The following is a 16,963-nucleotide window of genomic DNA, read 5'->3' on the forward strand; positions in this document are numbered from 1 at the left end:
GCAAGAACAGTCCGTTGTTCTTGACCGTCAAGTTGTTACATTTTGGTATGCATTTTCTGTTTCTCACCCGCCTTGCTGGAGCCAGCCTCTCAGGCAGATAAGGGGGCCTGGTTTGCCCACAGCATGTCCTTGGTGTTGAGCTTCTGCTGTAATTTTCCACAAGCTGCAAAGCTGTTTCTTGCTGACACAGAGATGTGCGGGTCAGAGTTTACAGCCTCCATTTTGCTGTCACAGGATTATACAGGCCAGGGCCCGCAAGGTGAGACACACAGGGAAATACTCCTAAGATGGCCGCTACATAAGGGTCACGGAATACTGAGCTCCGTAGACCCTGGCCGAAATTAGCTGTAAATAGCTAGAATTAGGTACAAAACCAGCTGGTAACCAGCTGGGAATGGACGCCAGACCCAATCGAAACCCTGAAGAACCAACGGAACGAGACCTGGTAGACGATACAGCCGGGAGAAACGACCACCCGGAGCAGTGATCGACCTCGTGGCCATCCACCCATTGAGATCGCGAGGATCACAGGTCAGACTGCACGGGTCAAAAAAATTAGGGAGAAGAGTGGCAAACAATACTTCAGAGGCTCTGAGGTGGTGAGAGGCAGCTGCATCTCCCCCAGGGGGGACCGCACAGGATCCGAGCGCCCAGACCAGACTTACCTCCTCCCACTCGCCGACCTCCATAGCAAGCTGAACTGGCAGACAACCCCATCGGAGAAGTGACCACCTGAAGAAGCGACTGACCTAGTGGCCACCCACCTGCCAGGACAGCAAAGACCACAGACTTGGATTGGGTCGAGTCGCACGGGGAGCCAGGGGTGGAAAACGGCGCCTCAGCAGCCCCGAAGCAGAAAGAGGCAGCTGCACCTCTTCCAAAGGGGACCGCACAAGAATTGAGCGCCCAGACTTCCCCCCGCTCGCCGATCTCCCTCAGACTCAACAAGAACCGCTTAAACCTCCCATGCCTCCCAACTAGCGCAACGCAAGACGTCTGCAGTCTCCTCACCAAGTCGTGAGAACAGCAAAAACTGAGGAACTAGATCCAACGTTGTTGCTGGTGTGGCGGACCACGTGGGGTATTTCCCTGTTATCTCACTCGTCCCAAGCCACTCTGACTGCACCGGAACGGACCAGAACAACATCGGAGCCTCACCGGACCCGATTAATGAATTACAGAACAACACTGGCCCGCTGGACCCAAAAACGAGCGAGTGTCCTGGATCTGACCGTGAAGGCCTGCTTACCTCGTGACCACGGCCTGTCCCCCACTGGACTGGGGCTCAACTGTGCCCAGAGAAGCCGAGGACAACTGACCCACCAACCGGAGCATCGCGGAAACGCACCCATAGCCGGGACAGGGCTAGACTCGACTGGCTGCAGATCGGAGGTCACGGAACAAGGACAACACAACCGTAAAGAACAAATAGAATAACTGCTGCTTTGCTCAACTGCATGCACTGCTTTTAAGCTGTTCTAAATGTCCATACTCTGCTTTGCTTTTGCTTTGCTTGCTTTGAATAGAAAGTTGAATGCATGCACCGCTTTAGCTTGGATTTAAAAGTATATACTCTGCTTTATTTACTTGCTTTAAACAGAGGCAACTGAGTCCTGTACTAAGGGTGACACCATTCCTTATACTGCTCCAACACAGATGCCTCCAAATAGCTTAAACATTTTATACTGAAGGCAAATGTTTAGCCCAGCCAAAATAATACTATTTTGCGAAAAATTTAAATGCAATTGCCTTGCCATGCTTCAAAAAGGTAAGAGAATAGCTTTATCCTAGCACTGCTGCCAGCTTAAATTAAATGTACTTAGTTAGCTTGCTCTGATCCCCAGACAAACGAACCACCTTATACAACAAGAGAATTAGAATTATATCAATAGGAAACACCTATTATTATGTACATACTGTAAACACAAGCTTGCCATGCTCTCATTACAAACTAGCATTATTAGTTGGAACTGTTGCCAAGTTTAAATGCAAATATAGGCTGGCCTGCTGTGAACTGTTGCCAAGCTTTGAATTGCTGCTAAGCATAAATGCAACTGTAAATACAGGCTCGCCCTGCTCTGATTACAAACTAGCACCACCAGTAAGAACTGCTGCCAAACTTAAATTGCAAATGTAGGCTAGCCTTGCTTTGAATTGTTCCCAAGCTTAAATGCAAATGTAGGCTACACCTCGCTCTGAATTGTTGCCAAGCTCTGAAGTATTGCTAAGCTAAATGCAAATGTAAGCTACACCTCGCTCTGAATTGTTGCCAAGCTCTGAAGTATTGCTAAGCTAAATGCAAATGTAAGCTACACCTCGCTCTGAATTGTTGCCAAGCTCTGAAGTATTGCTAAGCTAAATGCAAATGTAAGCTACACCTCGCCCTGAATTGTAGCCAAGCTCTGAAGTATTGCTAAGCTAAATGCAAATGTAAGCTACACCTCGCTCTGAATTGTAGCCAAGCTCAAATGCGAATTTTGAACTACCAAGCTTCAATACAAATGTAAGCTCTAATTTGCTTAAATGCAAACCAGCTGAATGTCTACCACAGCGCCTCAGACACAGATATGAATACCAGCACAACACTCCTAATCATCCAGTGCCTCACCCTACTCTTTTACGCAAACACAACCTATAATCCAGATAACAACAATCCCATTACTCACAAATCACACAGCACTCACATACACACAATGCCTATCATAAAGAACATTCATAACAACTCACCCACAACACAACAATCCTATGCACAACCAACCAACAAAGACTACCTAAACCAAAAGACACAATAACCAACCAAATGGAATAACTTCCGAATATGAATACCGCTGACAAAAAGGGGAAAACATCAACAACAACAAACTCAACCACCGAAGAAACAGACAACTAATAAAAATAAACACATCAAACCCCCCCACGGAACCATACCACTCAATCCAACTAGGATACATTAATGCAAGATCAGCAGTAAGCAACGCAGTAGACATACTAGACTGGATTACCACAGACAACTTAGACCTTCTATTTATCACAGAAACCTGGTTCCATAGCCACACAGACCCCGCCATCTTAGAAACATGCCCACCAGAATACAAAATCACCCACTGGACAAGAAATGGAATAAAAAGAGGAGGCGGAATGGCCATTATTTACAAACCCGAATTCACCATCACAGGTGAATCTACCTCACCACAACTTGAAATTGCATCGACAAGAATAAATCATCCAAACCTAATAGGACACCTTAACACAATCCTATTCTACAGGCCACCAGGAAAATGGCAAGACTCACAAACAGAACTTATGGATTTCATCTCGAACTCCTGCGTATCTGCCTCAAACATCTTTATACTAGGAGACATCAACCTACACCTAGAAGATGACACCTCACCAAGCACACGAGAATGCAAAGAATTCCTAAAACTCTGGGACCTGCAAGTACCCAACACGCAACCAACACACGAAAAAGGACACACACTAGATATCATAACAAACAAATTCGAACCGGACTCAACCATCATACTCACTGACACAAGATGGACACCCACACTATGGTCAGACCACCATAAAGCTAACGTCTCTCTCTGCTGGCGAAAAACACTCATAAACACAATCAATAAACAGAAGCGAACAACCTACACAACGAGAGGAAAAATAGACCCCACAATATTCTGGCAACAGATCTACCTGAACGAATGGCCAACAAACACTGACACCATCCAATTCCTCCAAGAATGGGACGATCTATGCACAACAACATTAGACAAGATCGCCCCAATACAAACCAGAACATCTCAGAGGAAAAAAGCAAACCCATGGTTCACCGAAGAGCTGAAAAAACTTAACACACAAGTCAGGAAATTAGAACGAGAATGGAACAAAAAGAAAGACGAACAGACACTAAACACCTGGAAATCACTTTGGAGAAAATACAAATACACCATAAAACAGACCAAAAGACTACACTACAAAACAATAATAGGACCTAACTACAAAGACACACATTAACTCTTCAACCTTGTGAACAAACTATTAGACACCACACCAGTCACAAACAACGGCAAAGATCTACCAGATGTTGACAACCTTGCGAAATACTTCAAGGAGAAAATTACACAACTACGACTCAAAATACCCGCTAGCTCTATTGAGTATGCCACACTTTTAGAATGTCTAGATCCAGAAGAAGGAATACACCCAGCAGACAGAACCTGGACCGAATTCTAAATACTATCAGAAGACCTCATCTCTGAAACTCTCAAAAGATATGCCAAATCCCACTGCAAACTAGACAAATGCCCAAACAACCTCATGAAATCTGCTCCTCAACAATTCAAAATAGACCTAACGAACCATATAAACTTCATGCTACAAAACGGACTTTTCCCAAAAGAAAAAGGAAAAATCTTACTCACCCCAATACCTAAAGATACAAAGAAAAGCACGAATGAATTAACCAATTACAGGCCAGTAGCATCCATACCACTAATAACCAAAATAACCGAAGGAATGGTAACTAAACAACTCACTAACTATCTAAACAAACACTCAATATTGCATGATGCCCAATCAGGATTCCGGTCGAATCATAGCACAGAAACAGTACTAGTCACCCTTATGACTAAATTTAAACAAATAATTGCGACTGGCAACAATATACTTCTCCTACAATTTGACATGTCAAGTGCCTTCGATATGGTAGACCACGGAATCCTATTACACATACTTGAATACTTCGGCATTGGAGGAAATGTCCTAAATTGGTTCAAGGGGTTCCTAACCCAACGCTCGTATCAAGTCACATCAAATTCAACCACGGCATGGACACCTGAATGTGGAGTACCACAAGGATCTCCTCTTTCACCAACCATTTTCAACCTAATGATGATCCCTCTGGCAAAACTCCTATCAAACCATAACCTCAACCCTTATATATATGCTGATGACGTGACAATATACATCCCTTTCAAACAAGACATTAACGAAATCTTCAATGAAATCAATAAAAGCCTACACATCATGAACACATGGGCAGATGCATTCCGTCTGAAATTAAATGCTGAAAAAACTCAATGCCTGATACTCACCTCCCAATACAACACAAAGGAATTCACCGCTATAAACACACCAAACCTAAACCTTCCAATCTCAGAAACGCTCAAAATCCTGGGAGTTACTATTGATCACCACCTAACAATCGAAACTCACGCAAACAACACAACTAAAAAGATGTTTTACTGCATGTGGAAATTGAAAAGGATAAGACCATTCTTCCCAAGATCCGTCTTTCGCAGCCTACTGCAATCCCTCGTACTCAGCCACCTGGACTACTGCAACTCACTATACGCAGGTTGCAAAGAGCATACACTGAGGAAACTTCAAACAGCCCAAAATACGGCAGCCAGACTCATCTTTGGAAAGCCAAAATATGAAAGCGCAAAACCACTACGAGAGAAACTGCACTGGCTTCCACTCAAGGAACGCGTCACTTTTAAAGTATGCACACTAGTTCACAAAATCATCCACGGCGAAGCCCCAGCCTACATGTCTGAGCTAATAGACTTACCACCCAGAAACGCCAAAAGATCATCCCGAACCTTCCTCAACCTCCACTTCCCCAATTGCAAGGGCTTGAAATACAAGACGCTACACGCGTCAACGTTCTCTCACAAGAGTACGCAGTTCTGGAATACACTGCCGCGCAACTTAAGAACAATTCACAAGCAAGCTTCCTTCCGCAAATCATTGAAGACTCATCTCTTTGAAAAAATCTACGGAAAGAGCCAAAATACATAAAATCCACACTTACTGTTTAGTAATGCAATATAAATCTACTTCTGATCTCTCATCCCCCGTAACCCCACAACACTCATACCCTTATTCACAGGAATATGTATACCATATGTCTTTACGCCTTACTATTGCCCCTCAAGCTCCCATTGTCTCCTTCCAATGTTCAATGTTTGTGTTCCACTGTTGCACTCCTTAACGACACCTCGAGTGTCTCGCATAATTCCGCACAATGTAATCCATAACCAATTTGTATCAAATTGTACTTCCATCACCCATTTCTTATTGTAAGCCACACTGAACCCGCAAAAAGGTGGGAAAATGTGGGATACAAATGCAATAAATAAATAAATACAAGACTTGATAGACTTACCACTCAGGAATGCTAAAAAATCATTCCGCACATTCCTTAATCTCCACTTCCCCAACTGTAAAGGACTAAAGTACAAACTAATGCACATGTCAACTTTTTCCTACTTAAGTACACAATTCTGGAATGCACTGCTGCGCAATTTAAGAACGATCTATGAACTAACCTACTTCCGCAAACTACTGAAGACCCATCTCTTTAACATGGCATACCAAAAAGATCAACAAATGTGAACCCCACATATATATCTAGAACTGTCTTACGATATTTGCTTGCTACATCATTAACATGTTTTATTACTATCATGTTACTCAAAATTTTTCTGTAACATTGAATGTCTATTTTCTTATGTATTTTCATTATTCATAATGTATTGCAAGCAATATTGAGTCTGCAAAGAGGTGGGAAAAAGTGGGATACAAATGCAATAAATAAATAAAACAGCATTATATCTTTGCATGGGGTTTGGTGGCCCCTAGAGGTCTTAACCTCGAAGTAGAATGGTTATAATTATGGGTAATTGGCATCAGGTGTGTTTCTCCCGTGGGTATTTAACCCCCGGAAGAGGAAGACATGTTTGCGAAGTTTGGAGGCGGAAATTTGGATTTCCCACTTAGACAACTGTCCCAATGTTAAGCAGCCATTAAGCATATTAACAATAGTATTATAAGGTTACAATTTAGATAAGTGTTTGAGATTTTGACATGAATTGTTTGGGTATGTTATTGAATTGTTACAGGTTTTTGGGAGTGGTTCCTCCTGATGAAGAACAACACGAAATGCAGTCTCGCATTGAGGAACTAAAGTCATGTCATTAAGTTGACCTTTTTAGTTTCTCACGGAAGCCTTCTTTATGTAACGCAAGCAGTCAACCACGATATTCAGTTGGCGAAGGATATAAGTGCATTTCAGGCACAGGCAGTTCCTTGTGACTCTGGGCAAGTCACTTAACCCTCCATTGCCCCATGTAAGCCGCATTGAGCCTGCCATGAGTGGGAAAGCACGGGGTACAAATGTAACAAAAATAAAATAAAAAATAAATAAAATAAGTGAAGCTTGATTATATAATAAGATTCATTATCTGCAAGTGGAGTTCTATGATTTTGGAATAACTGGTACTTTGTCTTTCATATTATAAAACTGCAGGCAGCTTTGAGTAAGCAGCCCGTGGCAGCTATTTTGGAATTTTGTTTGAACCCAATGCAAGGAAAGAGCATTTTATAACACCGTCAAAGGAAGACGCTGGATTTGAACTTTAAGTACAAGCATTGCAATGTGTTGTCGGTGTGCTGTAGTATGCGGGTGGTGTGTATGAGTTTGTTGTGCCTGTGTGGATGACGGCGTGAAAGGCATGTGAAAGTGAGTTCCATGGAAACTGAATAAGTTTGTTGATAATATATGTACATATATTGGCAATAATTAAAGTGTTAATGTTTAAGTAACATTGGAGTACTTTTGTAATAGAGAGTTATAAAACACGCCAAACCAATCCAAACCACTCCAATACCTTAAACATATAAGCCCATTCTATCCAATCAAAAGCCTTTTCCGCATCCAGTGACAATGCAATCGGCAAATCAGGCAAACTAGGGGCAAGAGAAAGAATATTCCAAAAGGTACACGAGTTATCCATTGGATACCTCCCCCTAATAAACCCACACTGATCTCCATGCACCAACTGCGACATATACCTGGAAAGCCTCCTAGAAAGAATCTTTGCATAAACTTTACAATCCATATCAATTAAGGAAATAGGCTTATAGTTCTCAACTTTAAAGTGATCACGCCCAGGGGCTTCGGGATCACCACAATCCGTAACTCCTCAAAGGACACCTTACTTCCAGTTTCATTCAACAAAGCCTGATAGAACTGCCCCAAATAAGGAACCAACAAACCTTGAAGTGCCAAATAAAATTCCACTGTCAAGACTATCTGGACCAGGTACCTTCCCCCCCCCCCCCCCCCCCCCCCCCCCCCCCCCCCCCCCCCCCCCCCCCCCCCGAAGAGTTTTAAGTGTCTTCCAAGTATCACCCTCACATATTGGAGCCCCAAGCCCCATATTCTGCTGTTCCATAAGTGCTGGGTGTGGCAGCTACTTGAAAAACTCATCTATATACATTCTAGAAAAATCAATTTCTTAAGTATACAACTTCTCATAAAATCTGCGGAACTCAGAAACAATAGTCTCATCACTAACATGTACATTTCCCCCCTCCCCCCGATCCATCCACCACCTCAGGCACTCTCTCTCTCTACACCTCTGTCCCTTCAAATATTGAGCCAACAGATTAATACAATGATCTACGCATAAAGATACAATGTCCCACCTCCTTACTCAGCAGAGTATGGTAAGTATATTTAACTTTTTACAGCCTAATGTACACATCAGGCTGAAAAGGCCCCACACAACTCTGCTCAAGCTGTCGTATTTCCTCCACCAGGCTACCCAACTCCCTACTCCTCTCTATAGCCTTCCCAATAATATAAGTAACTATACCATGAATGGTGGCCTTATATGCTTCCCACCAAACACATGGATCATAATCAGCCAACAGTTATAAGTGATATAATCAGTAAATAAACTCAATTAACTCAGTAAAAGCCACATCCTGCAACAATGCACCATTAAAATGCCAGAAAGGTCTTTATGCACAAAATAAAACTTCACCCACATGCATAGGTACTGCAGCATGATCTGAGACTACAATCCCATGCATACTAGAATCCTGAAAAAGGGGCAAGGGAGTCTTAGAAACTAAAAAATAATATATATGAGAGTAAGACTGATGGACAGGGGAGTAAAAAGTAAAAACCCTTTCTGCAGGATGCAGTGCTCACCAAGAATCAACCAACCCCAGCCGCGCCATTATAGAGGCAATGACTCCTCCGGACTTAGTCTGTCGCTTACAACATGCTGATCGCCTGTCCAAAGCAATATCCTGTATCTAGTTAAAATCTCTTCCCATTATGATGTAATTAGCTCCAGTTCCCACAACCTGCATGACCAAACTGCTTTCCCCGAGTTTCAACATTTTTATTGATATCAATTCAAAGTAAACACCTCCAAATAATATGAGTATACAGAGATTCAAATATGAAAATGTACACAGCAAAGACAAAATGATACAGTCCGTCATCAAACTTTTAACAATTTATCCCCACCCCCACCCCTATCCATTTTATGTTTCAACAATTTTTATTGATGACACGTCAACGTAATCAAAACCAACATTATTACTGTACAAAGATTCCAATAACAAAATATACACAGAGAACAAGGATAAAACCATACAGTCATCAAGCTTTTAACCTTGTTATATCTCCTCCCCACCTCATTCCATGAAAATAAACCCTAATCTCCACTGTGTGTGAAGTGAGAAGTCCACCCCCCCCCCCCCCCACAGAACAGGATCCAGAGCACTAGATGGAGCCCGAGATTGTGCTAAGTTGGTTGAAAATATGGCTGCATGCTCGATGTGCCAAGCTATGGATATATCGTTAAGTAAAGGTGGCGCTGTAATTTAAAGTTTAAATGGGATTCCCTAAGCTCCAACAGAAGCAAAGCATGAAATCTATTTTGCCACTGCCAGTAGGAGGGAGCCTCTGTTTTGGTCCAATTTACAAGAATACATTTTTTTTTAACTACCTACCAGACATGCTTTGTGGATTAAAGAGTTTTGGTGGACAGTCCCAACCCTCTGATGACTTTGAGCTCAGTTTCATGTATGCTTTTTGTCCCTTGTTCTACCTCTATAGGGAAATAAAGCTTAGTAAAACCAAGATGTTAGCTGCATGCGCACTCTGTACATCAAGAAAGCATTACTGTGTACCTGTGCAATTGCAAAGCGAAGGCTGACCACCTTCCCATCTTTCATGAAACTCTCCAGTTTTCTACTGCAAAGGATGTTATCTAAGTATACCCACAGCTTCTCAGCAATATCTTCATCGAGTTCCAGTTTCTTTGTATGACATCCAACAAGGGCATGACACACCCAGTCTAACAACACCTGCAAGAGTAGGAAACACAAAACAGTATAATTTTGTGAAGTATCTTATTTTACTGAGGGAAAAGAAAGGATTGCAACAAATGCATCGTTTTAACTTTAGACTGACATTGTACTTTGTATGGAAAACTGTTAAGTAAAAATAAACATCAAATACTATAACCTCTTATATCAGAAACAAGCTTCACACACCTCTCACCCCTTCCATCTCCCCATTATTACCTTTGCAATCCTCCCACCTTCTAAATCCTTCCTCTCCTTTCTCCCTTCAGGGTGCACTCCCCAAGCTCCTAACATTTCTTGTAGCCCAGGTAGTGAAGGGTCTTGCAACCTTCTTTGAAATGTTCCTATTTATCATGTCTCACTACAGCCAGTTTACTTAGGAAACATATGTTCCAAAATCATGATCCTGCTCGGGCATAATCAGTGACCTCCATAGGCGGTCGGTGGCCCAACTGTTTGGGGAGGCTAAAGGGGGCGGGGTTAGGGGTGGGGCCAGGGGTGGCACTTAAATCCATAATTGTCTGATCACACACAGAAAAAAAAAAAAAAAATGTCACAATTAATACCTTTTATTAAATTTAGATATTAGTTATGTATCATATGTCAAAGAATAAAGTGGTTGCTCAAAGCATATACTAACCACAATCGCTCAACTGCAAAACACTATGCACAACTTTGTGCAAAAAACACACTCTGAACCTTACTGTACCATAAATATTACACTGGGCAGAACCTAATACACCAATATACCACCCATACGGAAAATGCAGACCGTCAACAATATTGAAACAAGGGATCATAATATCACAATTCTCATGTAGAGCCACAAAACATACTAATTCATGTTTAATGTGGGATAAAATGTCATAAATAAGTAAATAAACTTTTAATGTTGAACACCTAATTCTCAAAGTGGACATATTCCAAACACTATAATGAAAATAAAATGATCTTTTCTACCTTTGTTGTCTGGTGACTGTTTTTCTGATTGTGCTGGCCCAGAATCCAATTCTGCTGCTATCTGTCCTCTTAACTCCGTTTCCAGGGCTTCCTTTCCATTTATTTGTTTACTTTCCGCCTTTCTTCTTCTTTTCTTGTCCTACATCCGTAAGTAAAAGCTGGGTCCTCCGCAAACTTGACTGTCCAGTGGATCCAGCTTTTGCCTATTTTCTTCATCCATGTGCAGTTTTTCTACTCTCTTCCTTTTCCGGCATCTCATCTCCTTCCTCACTCCACCCTACCCTCCATCCACCCATGTCCAGCAACTCTCCTCTCCCCTGCCCTCTCCCCTTCATCCACCATGTGCAGCAACCCTCCTCTCCCCTCCATCCACCCATGTCCAGCAACCCTCCTCTCCCCATGTCCAGTAACCCTCCTCTCCCCTGCCCTCTCCTCTTCTTCCACCATGTGCAGCAACCCTCCTCTCCCCTTCCCTCCATCCACCCATGTCCAGCAACCCTCCTCTCCCCTGCCCTCTCCTCTCCCCTTCATCCACCATGTGCAGCAACCCTCCTCTCCCCTCCCCTCCATTCACCCATGTCCAGCAACCCTCCTCTCCCCTTCATCCACCATGTGCAGCAACCCTCATTTCCTCTCCCATCTGCCCTTGTTTCCTTCCTGCCCACCCCCCCCCGCCGTACCTTTAAATATTATATTTTTGCTGGCGTCGCGGACAGCGCCGGCATTGAAGGCATCAGCAGGCTCATCGCGGTTCCAGCAGCCTTCCCTCGCAAGTCGGATGATGGCTCCGCCCTCGTAGAAACAGGAAATACGTCAGAAGAGGGCGGAGCCATCATCCGACTTGCGAGGGAAGGCTGCTGGAACCACGATGAGCCTGCTGATGCCTTCAATGCCGGCACTGCCCGCAACGCCAGCAAAAATATAATATTTAAAGGTGCGGCGGCGGCAGCGGGGGGCGGGGCAGTGGTGGGCTGGGGAGGCTTAGCCTTCCCAAGCCTCTTATACGGGGCGCCTATGGGACCTCCAATTCCTTGTCAACCCTAGAGGAAAGGAGGAATAAGGGAGATATGATAAAGAAAAAAATATATGTTTCAGAGATGAGGAAGTGGTAGAACTAGAGGACATGAATTAAGGCTGCAGGGGGGTTGACTTAGAAAAAATATCAGGAGGTATATTTTTCACAGAGAGGGTGATGGATGCCTGAAATGCTCGACTGAGGGAGGTGATGAAGACAAAAGTTGTGAAGGAATTCAAAAATGAATAACAAACACAAAGGATCTCTATATGGAAAAACAATGGAATAAGAAGAAAAAAAGAACAGGTAAATGACGTCATGGCTGTTGATGTGTTATGATGAACAGGAAATAGTGCTTTGATGGCAACCCCAGTCGTTGGGAAGTTAGACCAGTACCGGGCACACTTCTACAGTTTGTGTCCCAATAATAGCGAAAGACAGAACAGAACAAAGAATGTAGATTTTATAACACAATCAAAGCATATGCTATATTGGATAGGCTAAATGGACCATGCAGGTCCTTATCTGCTGTCATCTACTATGTTACTAATAACTCACAATGAATAGCTTTAATTAATGCTGTTAGCATCTGGGCCATACCTGAAGTCATACCAAAAGGCATCAATTTCAATAGAAAACCTCTTGGTGTTAATGGTAAGCAACTCCCAGTAATATTATAAAACATCTCCCCCCTACATACTACAAAATGTTTTGACCAGGGGACATTCCTACCAAATATACCACAAGGTGCATGGGTGCCACAATCCTGTTAGTAGCAATCTGCCACATGGCAATATTTTGTGAAGCCTCTATGGGCCATTGATTTAGTAACTTATACCTATTATAAATCTTGAATTCTCTACCAAACCACCCCCGCCTCTCCTTCCCTTGTCCATTCCCCTATTTCCTCAACCCCTCCGTCCTTTTCCTCCTTTCCTGAGGTCACTGATGAAGAAACATCACATCTTCTCTCCTCCTCAAAACGAACTACTTGTTCCTCTGATCCCATTCCTACCCACCTTCTTAACACCATCTCTCCTAATCTCACCCCTTTTATCTGTCATATCCTCAATCTCTCTCTTTCCACTACGACTGTTCCTGATGCCTTCAAACATGCTGTGGTCACACCGCTCCTGAAGAAGCCTTCGCTTGACCCTACCTGTCCTTCCAACTATCGACCCATCTCCCTCCTCCCCTTCCTTTCCAAGTTACTTGTTCACCGCCGCTCTGTTCTCATGCTGTTCTTGACCCACTCCAATCTGGCTTTTGCCCTCTTCATTCAACTGAAACTGCACTTGCAAAAGTTTCCAATGACCTGTTCCTGGCGAAATCGAAAGGTCTCTATTCTATCCTCATCCTTCTCGATCTATCCGCCGCTTTTGACACTGTCGATCACAGCCTACTTCTTGATACGCTGTCTTCATTTGGATTCAAGGGCTCTGTTATTTCCTGGTTCTCCTCCTACCTCTCGCTTCGCACCTTTAGTATACACTCTGGTGGTTCCTCTTCCACTTCTATCCCTCTACCAATCGGTGTACCTCAGGGTTCTGTTCTCGGTCCGCTCCTGTTCTCCATCTACACTTCTTCCCTTGGCTCTCTGATATCATCCCATGGCTTTCAATACCATCTCTATGCTGATGACTCCCAAATTTACCTCTCTACCCCTGAAATCTCAACTAGCATCCAGGCCAAGGTTTCAGCCTGCCTATCTGATATCGCTGCCTGGATGTCTCAAAGTCATCTAAAACGTAACATGGCCAAAACCAAGCTTTCATATTTCCCCCTAAACCTACCCCTCCTCTCCCCCCTTTCTCTATTTCTGTGGATGGCACTCTCATTCTCCCTGTCTCATCCACTCGTAACCTTGGGGTCATCTTTGACTCCTCTCTCTCCTTCTCTGCTCATATTCAACAAATTGCCCAAACCTGTCGTTTCTTTCTCTATAACATTAGCCAAATCCATCCCTTCATCTCTGAGCACTCTACCAGAACCCTTATCACCTCTCGTCTTGATTATTGTAACCTGCTTCTCACTGGCCTCCCTCTTAGCCATCTCTCTCCTCTTCAATCAGTCCAAAACTCTGCTGCGCGACTCATTTTCTGCCAACGTCGCTATGCTCACATTAGCCCCCTCCTTAAGTCACTTCACTGGCTCCCTATCTGTTTCCGTATTCAGTTCAAGCTTCTCTTATTGACCTATAAGTGTATTCACTCTGCCGCTCCCCAGTACCTCTCCACTCTTCTCTCCCTATGCCCCCCCTCGGGTACTCCGTTCTGTAAATAAATCTCTCTTATCCGTCCCCTTCTCCTCTACTGCTAATTCTAGACTCCGTTCCTTTTGTCTTGCTGCACCTCACGCCTGGAATAGACTTCCCGAGCCTATCCAAGAAGTCACTTAACATTCTTGAAGCAACGGGGCTGTTTGCTCTTTCCAATGATGAGGGGTTCCAACTTCTCACTCCCATCCATATTGCAGCAAAGAAGGATCGTCAGTCAGTCCTTCGACGTTTTATTTCCTGTAGTTTCGGCTTGTTTGAATGCAATGTTCCATCAGGAATCGCTCACCAGTAGAGACCGTTTTCGTCAGCATTGAAAATGTCATGAGGTGCAAACTCATTCAAGATGGTAGGAAGAACTGAAACAACCCAATTTTCAGCACCAAAGTCATCAGCGTCTTGTTTTTCACCATGCTGTTTCTTGAATTTTATGTTGTTCCTCTCCTTACACCTTTCCAACCATCCAACAGTAGCTTTGAATTCAGTTAGTCCAAGACTTTCAGCTAGCTGATTAGCTTTCTCCATAAGCAGTGGGCCACTGACAGGAAACTGTCTGCTCCTGACTTGAGAAAACCACCGAAGAAGAGCATCTTCTACATCCTCAGCTTTTCCCACCCATTTATGTTTCCTGTGTGGATTTGTATTGTTTTGCCAGTCTTCCAGAAGCTGATCTTTCTGCTTCAAGATACGTGAAATTTGACTGAGATTGACACCATATTCTTTAGCAATAGATGCTGGACTTTGTTTTCTAATTTTTTAAGAACTTCTATTCATTCAGCCAGTGTTAAAGTCTTACAGTTGCACGATGATGACTCCAGTGTACAAACAACTTTCTTGCCCTTATTCTGCCTTTGGCAGTTAACCAATGAGATTTCAAATTTATCGCCCCTTTGTCACGTGCCAATCGGCTTCCATATTCCGTGCGTGCGCTTATGCGGAGTCTTTCCTGCAGAGGAGAGGTCTTAAACCATGCATATAAGCAAATCTTGCACTTATCAGTGGTGCGCTAAACCGAAGTTTGTCCCCAAAGAAATTGATGGCGCCAAAAACGGAACCGAAGTACGGCATGCAGTTAAACAGAGCATGCGCTTATCCGACGTGCAATTAAATGGAGTGCACTGCATATATATAGAGGAAAGGGAATGGGGCTTGATATACCGCCTTTCTGTGTTTTTTTGTAACTACATTCAAAGCATAGTATACAAGTGTGATACATTATCTAGCCATTAGATGTCACTATAAACACATTCTGAGGCTGTTACAATTGCTTCTGCCATAGAAATGTGCAGGGCCATTGTTATGGGGACTCTATTTCTCTGTAAACCCTGGTCCAATGCAGCCCATGTTTAAACTTTCAGTATGTCTTCTCCCCAGTTCTTTCCCCACATCAAATTCCCCCATTACCTTCATTTTTCAGACATTTATTTTCACCCAGATTTTCAATCCCCTATGTATCTAAGCATAACTTCTTCCCAACATTCCATTGGGTTAGAAAAAACAAACGAGCTTATTAAAAAAGGCCATACAAGCAAAACAAAACAGCTACCTGTTCTTTGTTTGGAAGAATACAATGGTGCGAGATCCATGCAAAGTGAGCCAATTTCAGTCTGTCTTCCCAGGGCATCTTTGTGCTTTTCAGTTTGAGGTAAATACCAGAGTAAATAGCAGCCATGGTGACATCTACCTGTAACACCATCATATGAAAAAAAAAAGATAATCAACTTCTGTACACATAGAATTGCAAATAACTTCCATCTTCATTTCAAAGCCATTTATGCTGGTAAAGGGAAATACTGCCAAAGGAAAAGCTGCAGCCTGCAAAAAGCAACTTCTGAAAATGTAGGATTCCTAATTTTAAAAATCAAAGAAGTAAGGAGAAATAAGGTCCTACCTGATCATTTTCTTTCCATTAGTCCTTCCCACTATTCTAGAACCTGTGGAATAATTGTGTCCATCAAGCAGCAGGTGTAGATAGAGAAGGAAAAACTAAACTGAGACATATCTCTCCTGGCATCCTCAATATTTTCTATCTCCAGTAGGTGGATGGCCACACTTTTCAGCCTTGGTTCTGAGTATTTGCTCCTGGTCCAGTTGGTCAACTAGTCTCCAGTTGAGCTCTGCAAGTGGCTTGAGTCTACAACAGAAGGTCTTCATATCCTTGTGTGTGGTGCCCCGCAAATGTACTACTTCCCTACCTTCACCTCTTCCCCGTTTCCTATGGAGCTCTCCTTTTCCAGCACAACAGCCTCATTTAAAAAAAAAAAAAAAAAAAAAAAAGGAAAGAAATTTGCTGGAAAGCATGGGACAGAGTATTAGTCCTGAGCCTTTCTCATCTGTGGTAAGACTTGTGGAGACAACAGCTGGTAGTGGTTAAGTCCAAATAAAGTTTGACTCAGAACTGCTTGGTGACTGTCAGGGTGAATGGTGACTCCCGTGGAGTCTGTTAAGCGGTGTTCCCGCAGTGGGACCCATGGCCGTTGTGCAAGCCAGGAATCCCAAGGGACACAAAGGAAACTGTCAGCGGGAGCAGCACATCTTCAGATTCG

The 16,963-nt window shown here is 43.2% G+C and overlaps 2 protein-coding genes across 2 annotated transcripts in view; one reads left to right on the forward strand and one right to left on the reverse strand.

The window, feature by feature from the left end:
* Positions 1–16,963, reverse strand: part of URB2 (URB2 ribosome biogenesis homolog) — a 117,835-nt gene that overhangs the window by 92,241 nt on the left and 8,631 nt on the right. The window contains 2 exon segments of the mRNA XM_030196475.1: positions 9,991–10,167; positions 15,964–16,101. Coding sequence (XP_030052335.1) covers positions 9,991–10,167; positions 15,964–16,089 — 303 coding nt within the window. The 5' untranslated portion in view covers positions 16,090–16,101.
* Positions 13,874–16,963, forward strand: part of TAF5L (TATA-box binding protein associated factor 5 like) — a 79,450-nt gene continuing 76,360 nt past the window's right edge. The window contains exon 1 of the mRNA XM_030196476.1: positions 13,874–13,878. The gene's annotated coding sequence lies outside the window, so the exon portion shown is untranslated. The remainder of the gene's footprint in view (positions 13,879–16,963) is intronic.

The sequence above is a fragment of the Microcaecilia unicolor genome, chromosome 3 (assembly GCF_901765095.1).
Source record: "Microcaecilia unicolor chromosome 3, aMicUni1.1, whole genome shotgun sequence".
NCBI classification, from domain to species: Eukaryota; Metazoa; Chordata; class Amphibia; order Gymnophiona; family Siphonopidae; genus Microcaecilia; species Microcaecilia unicolor.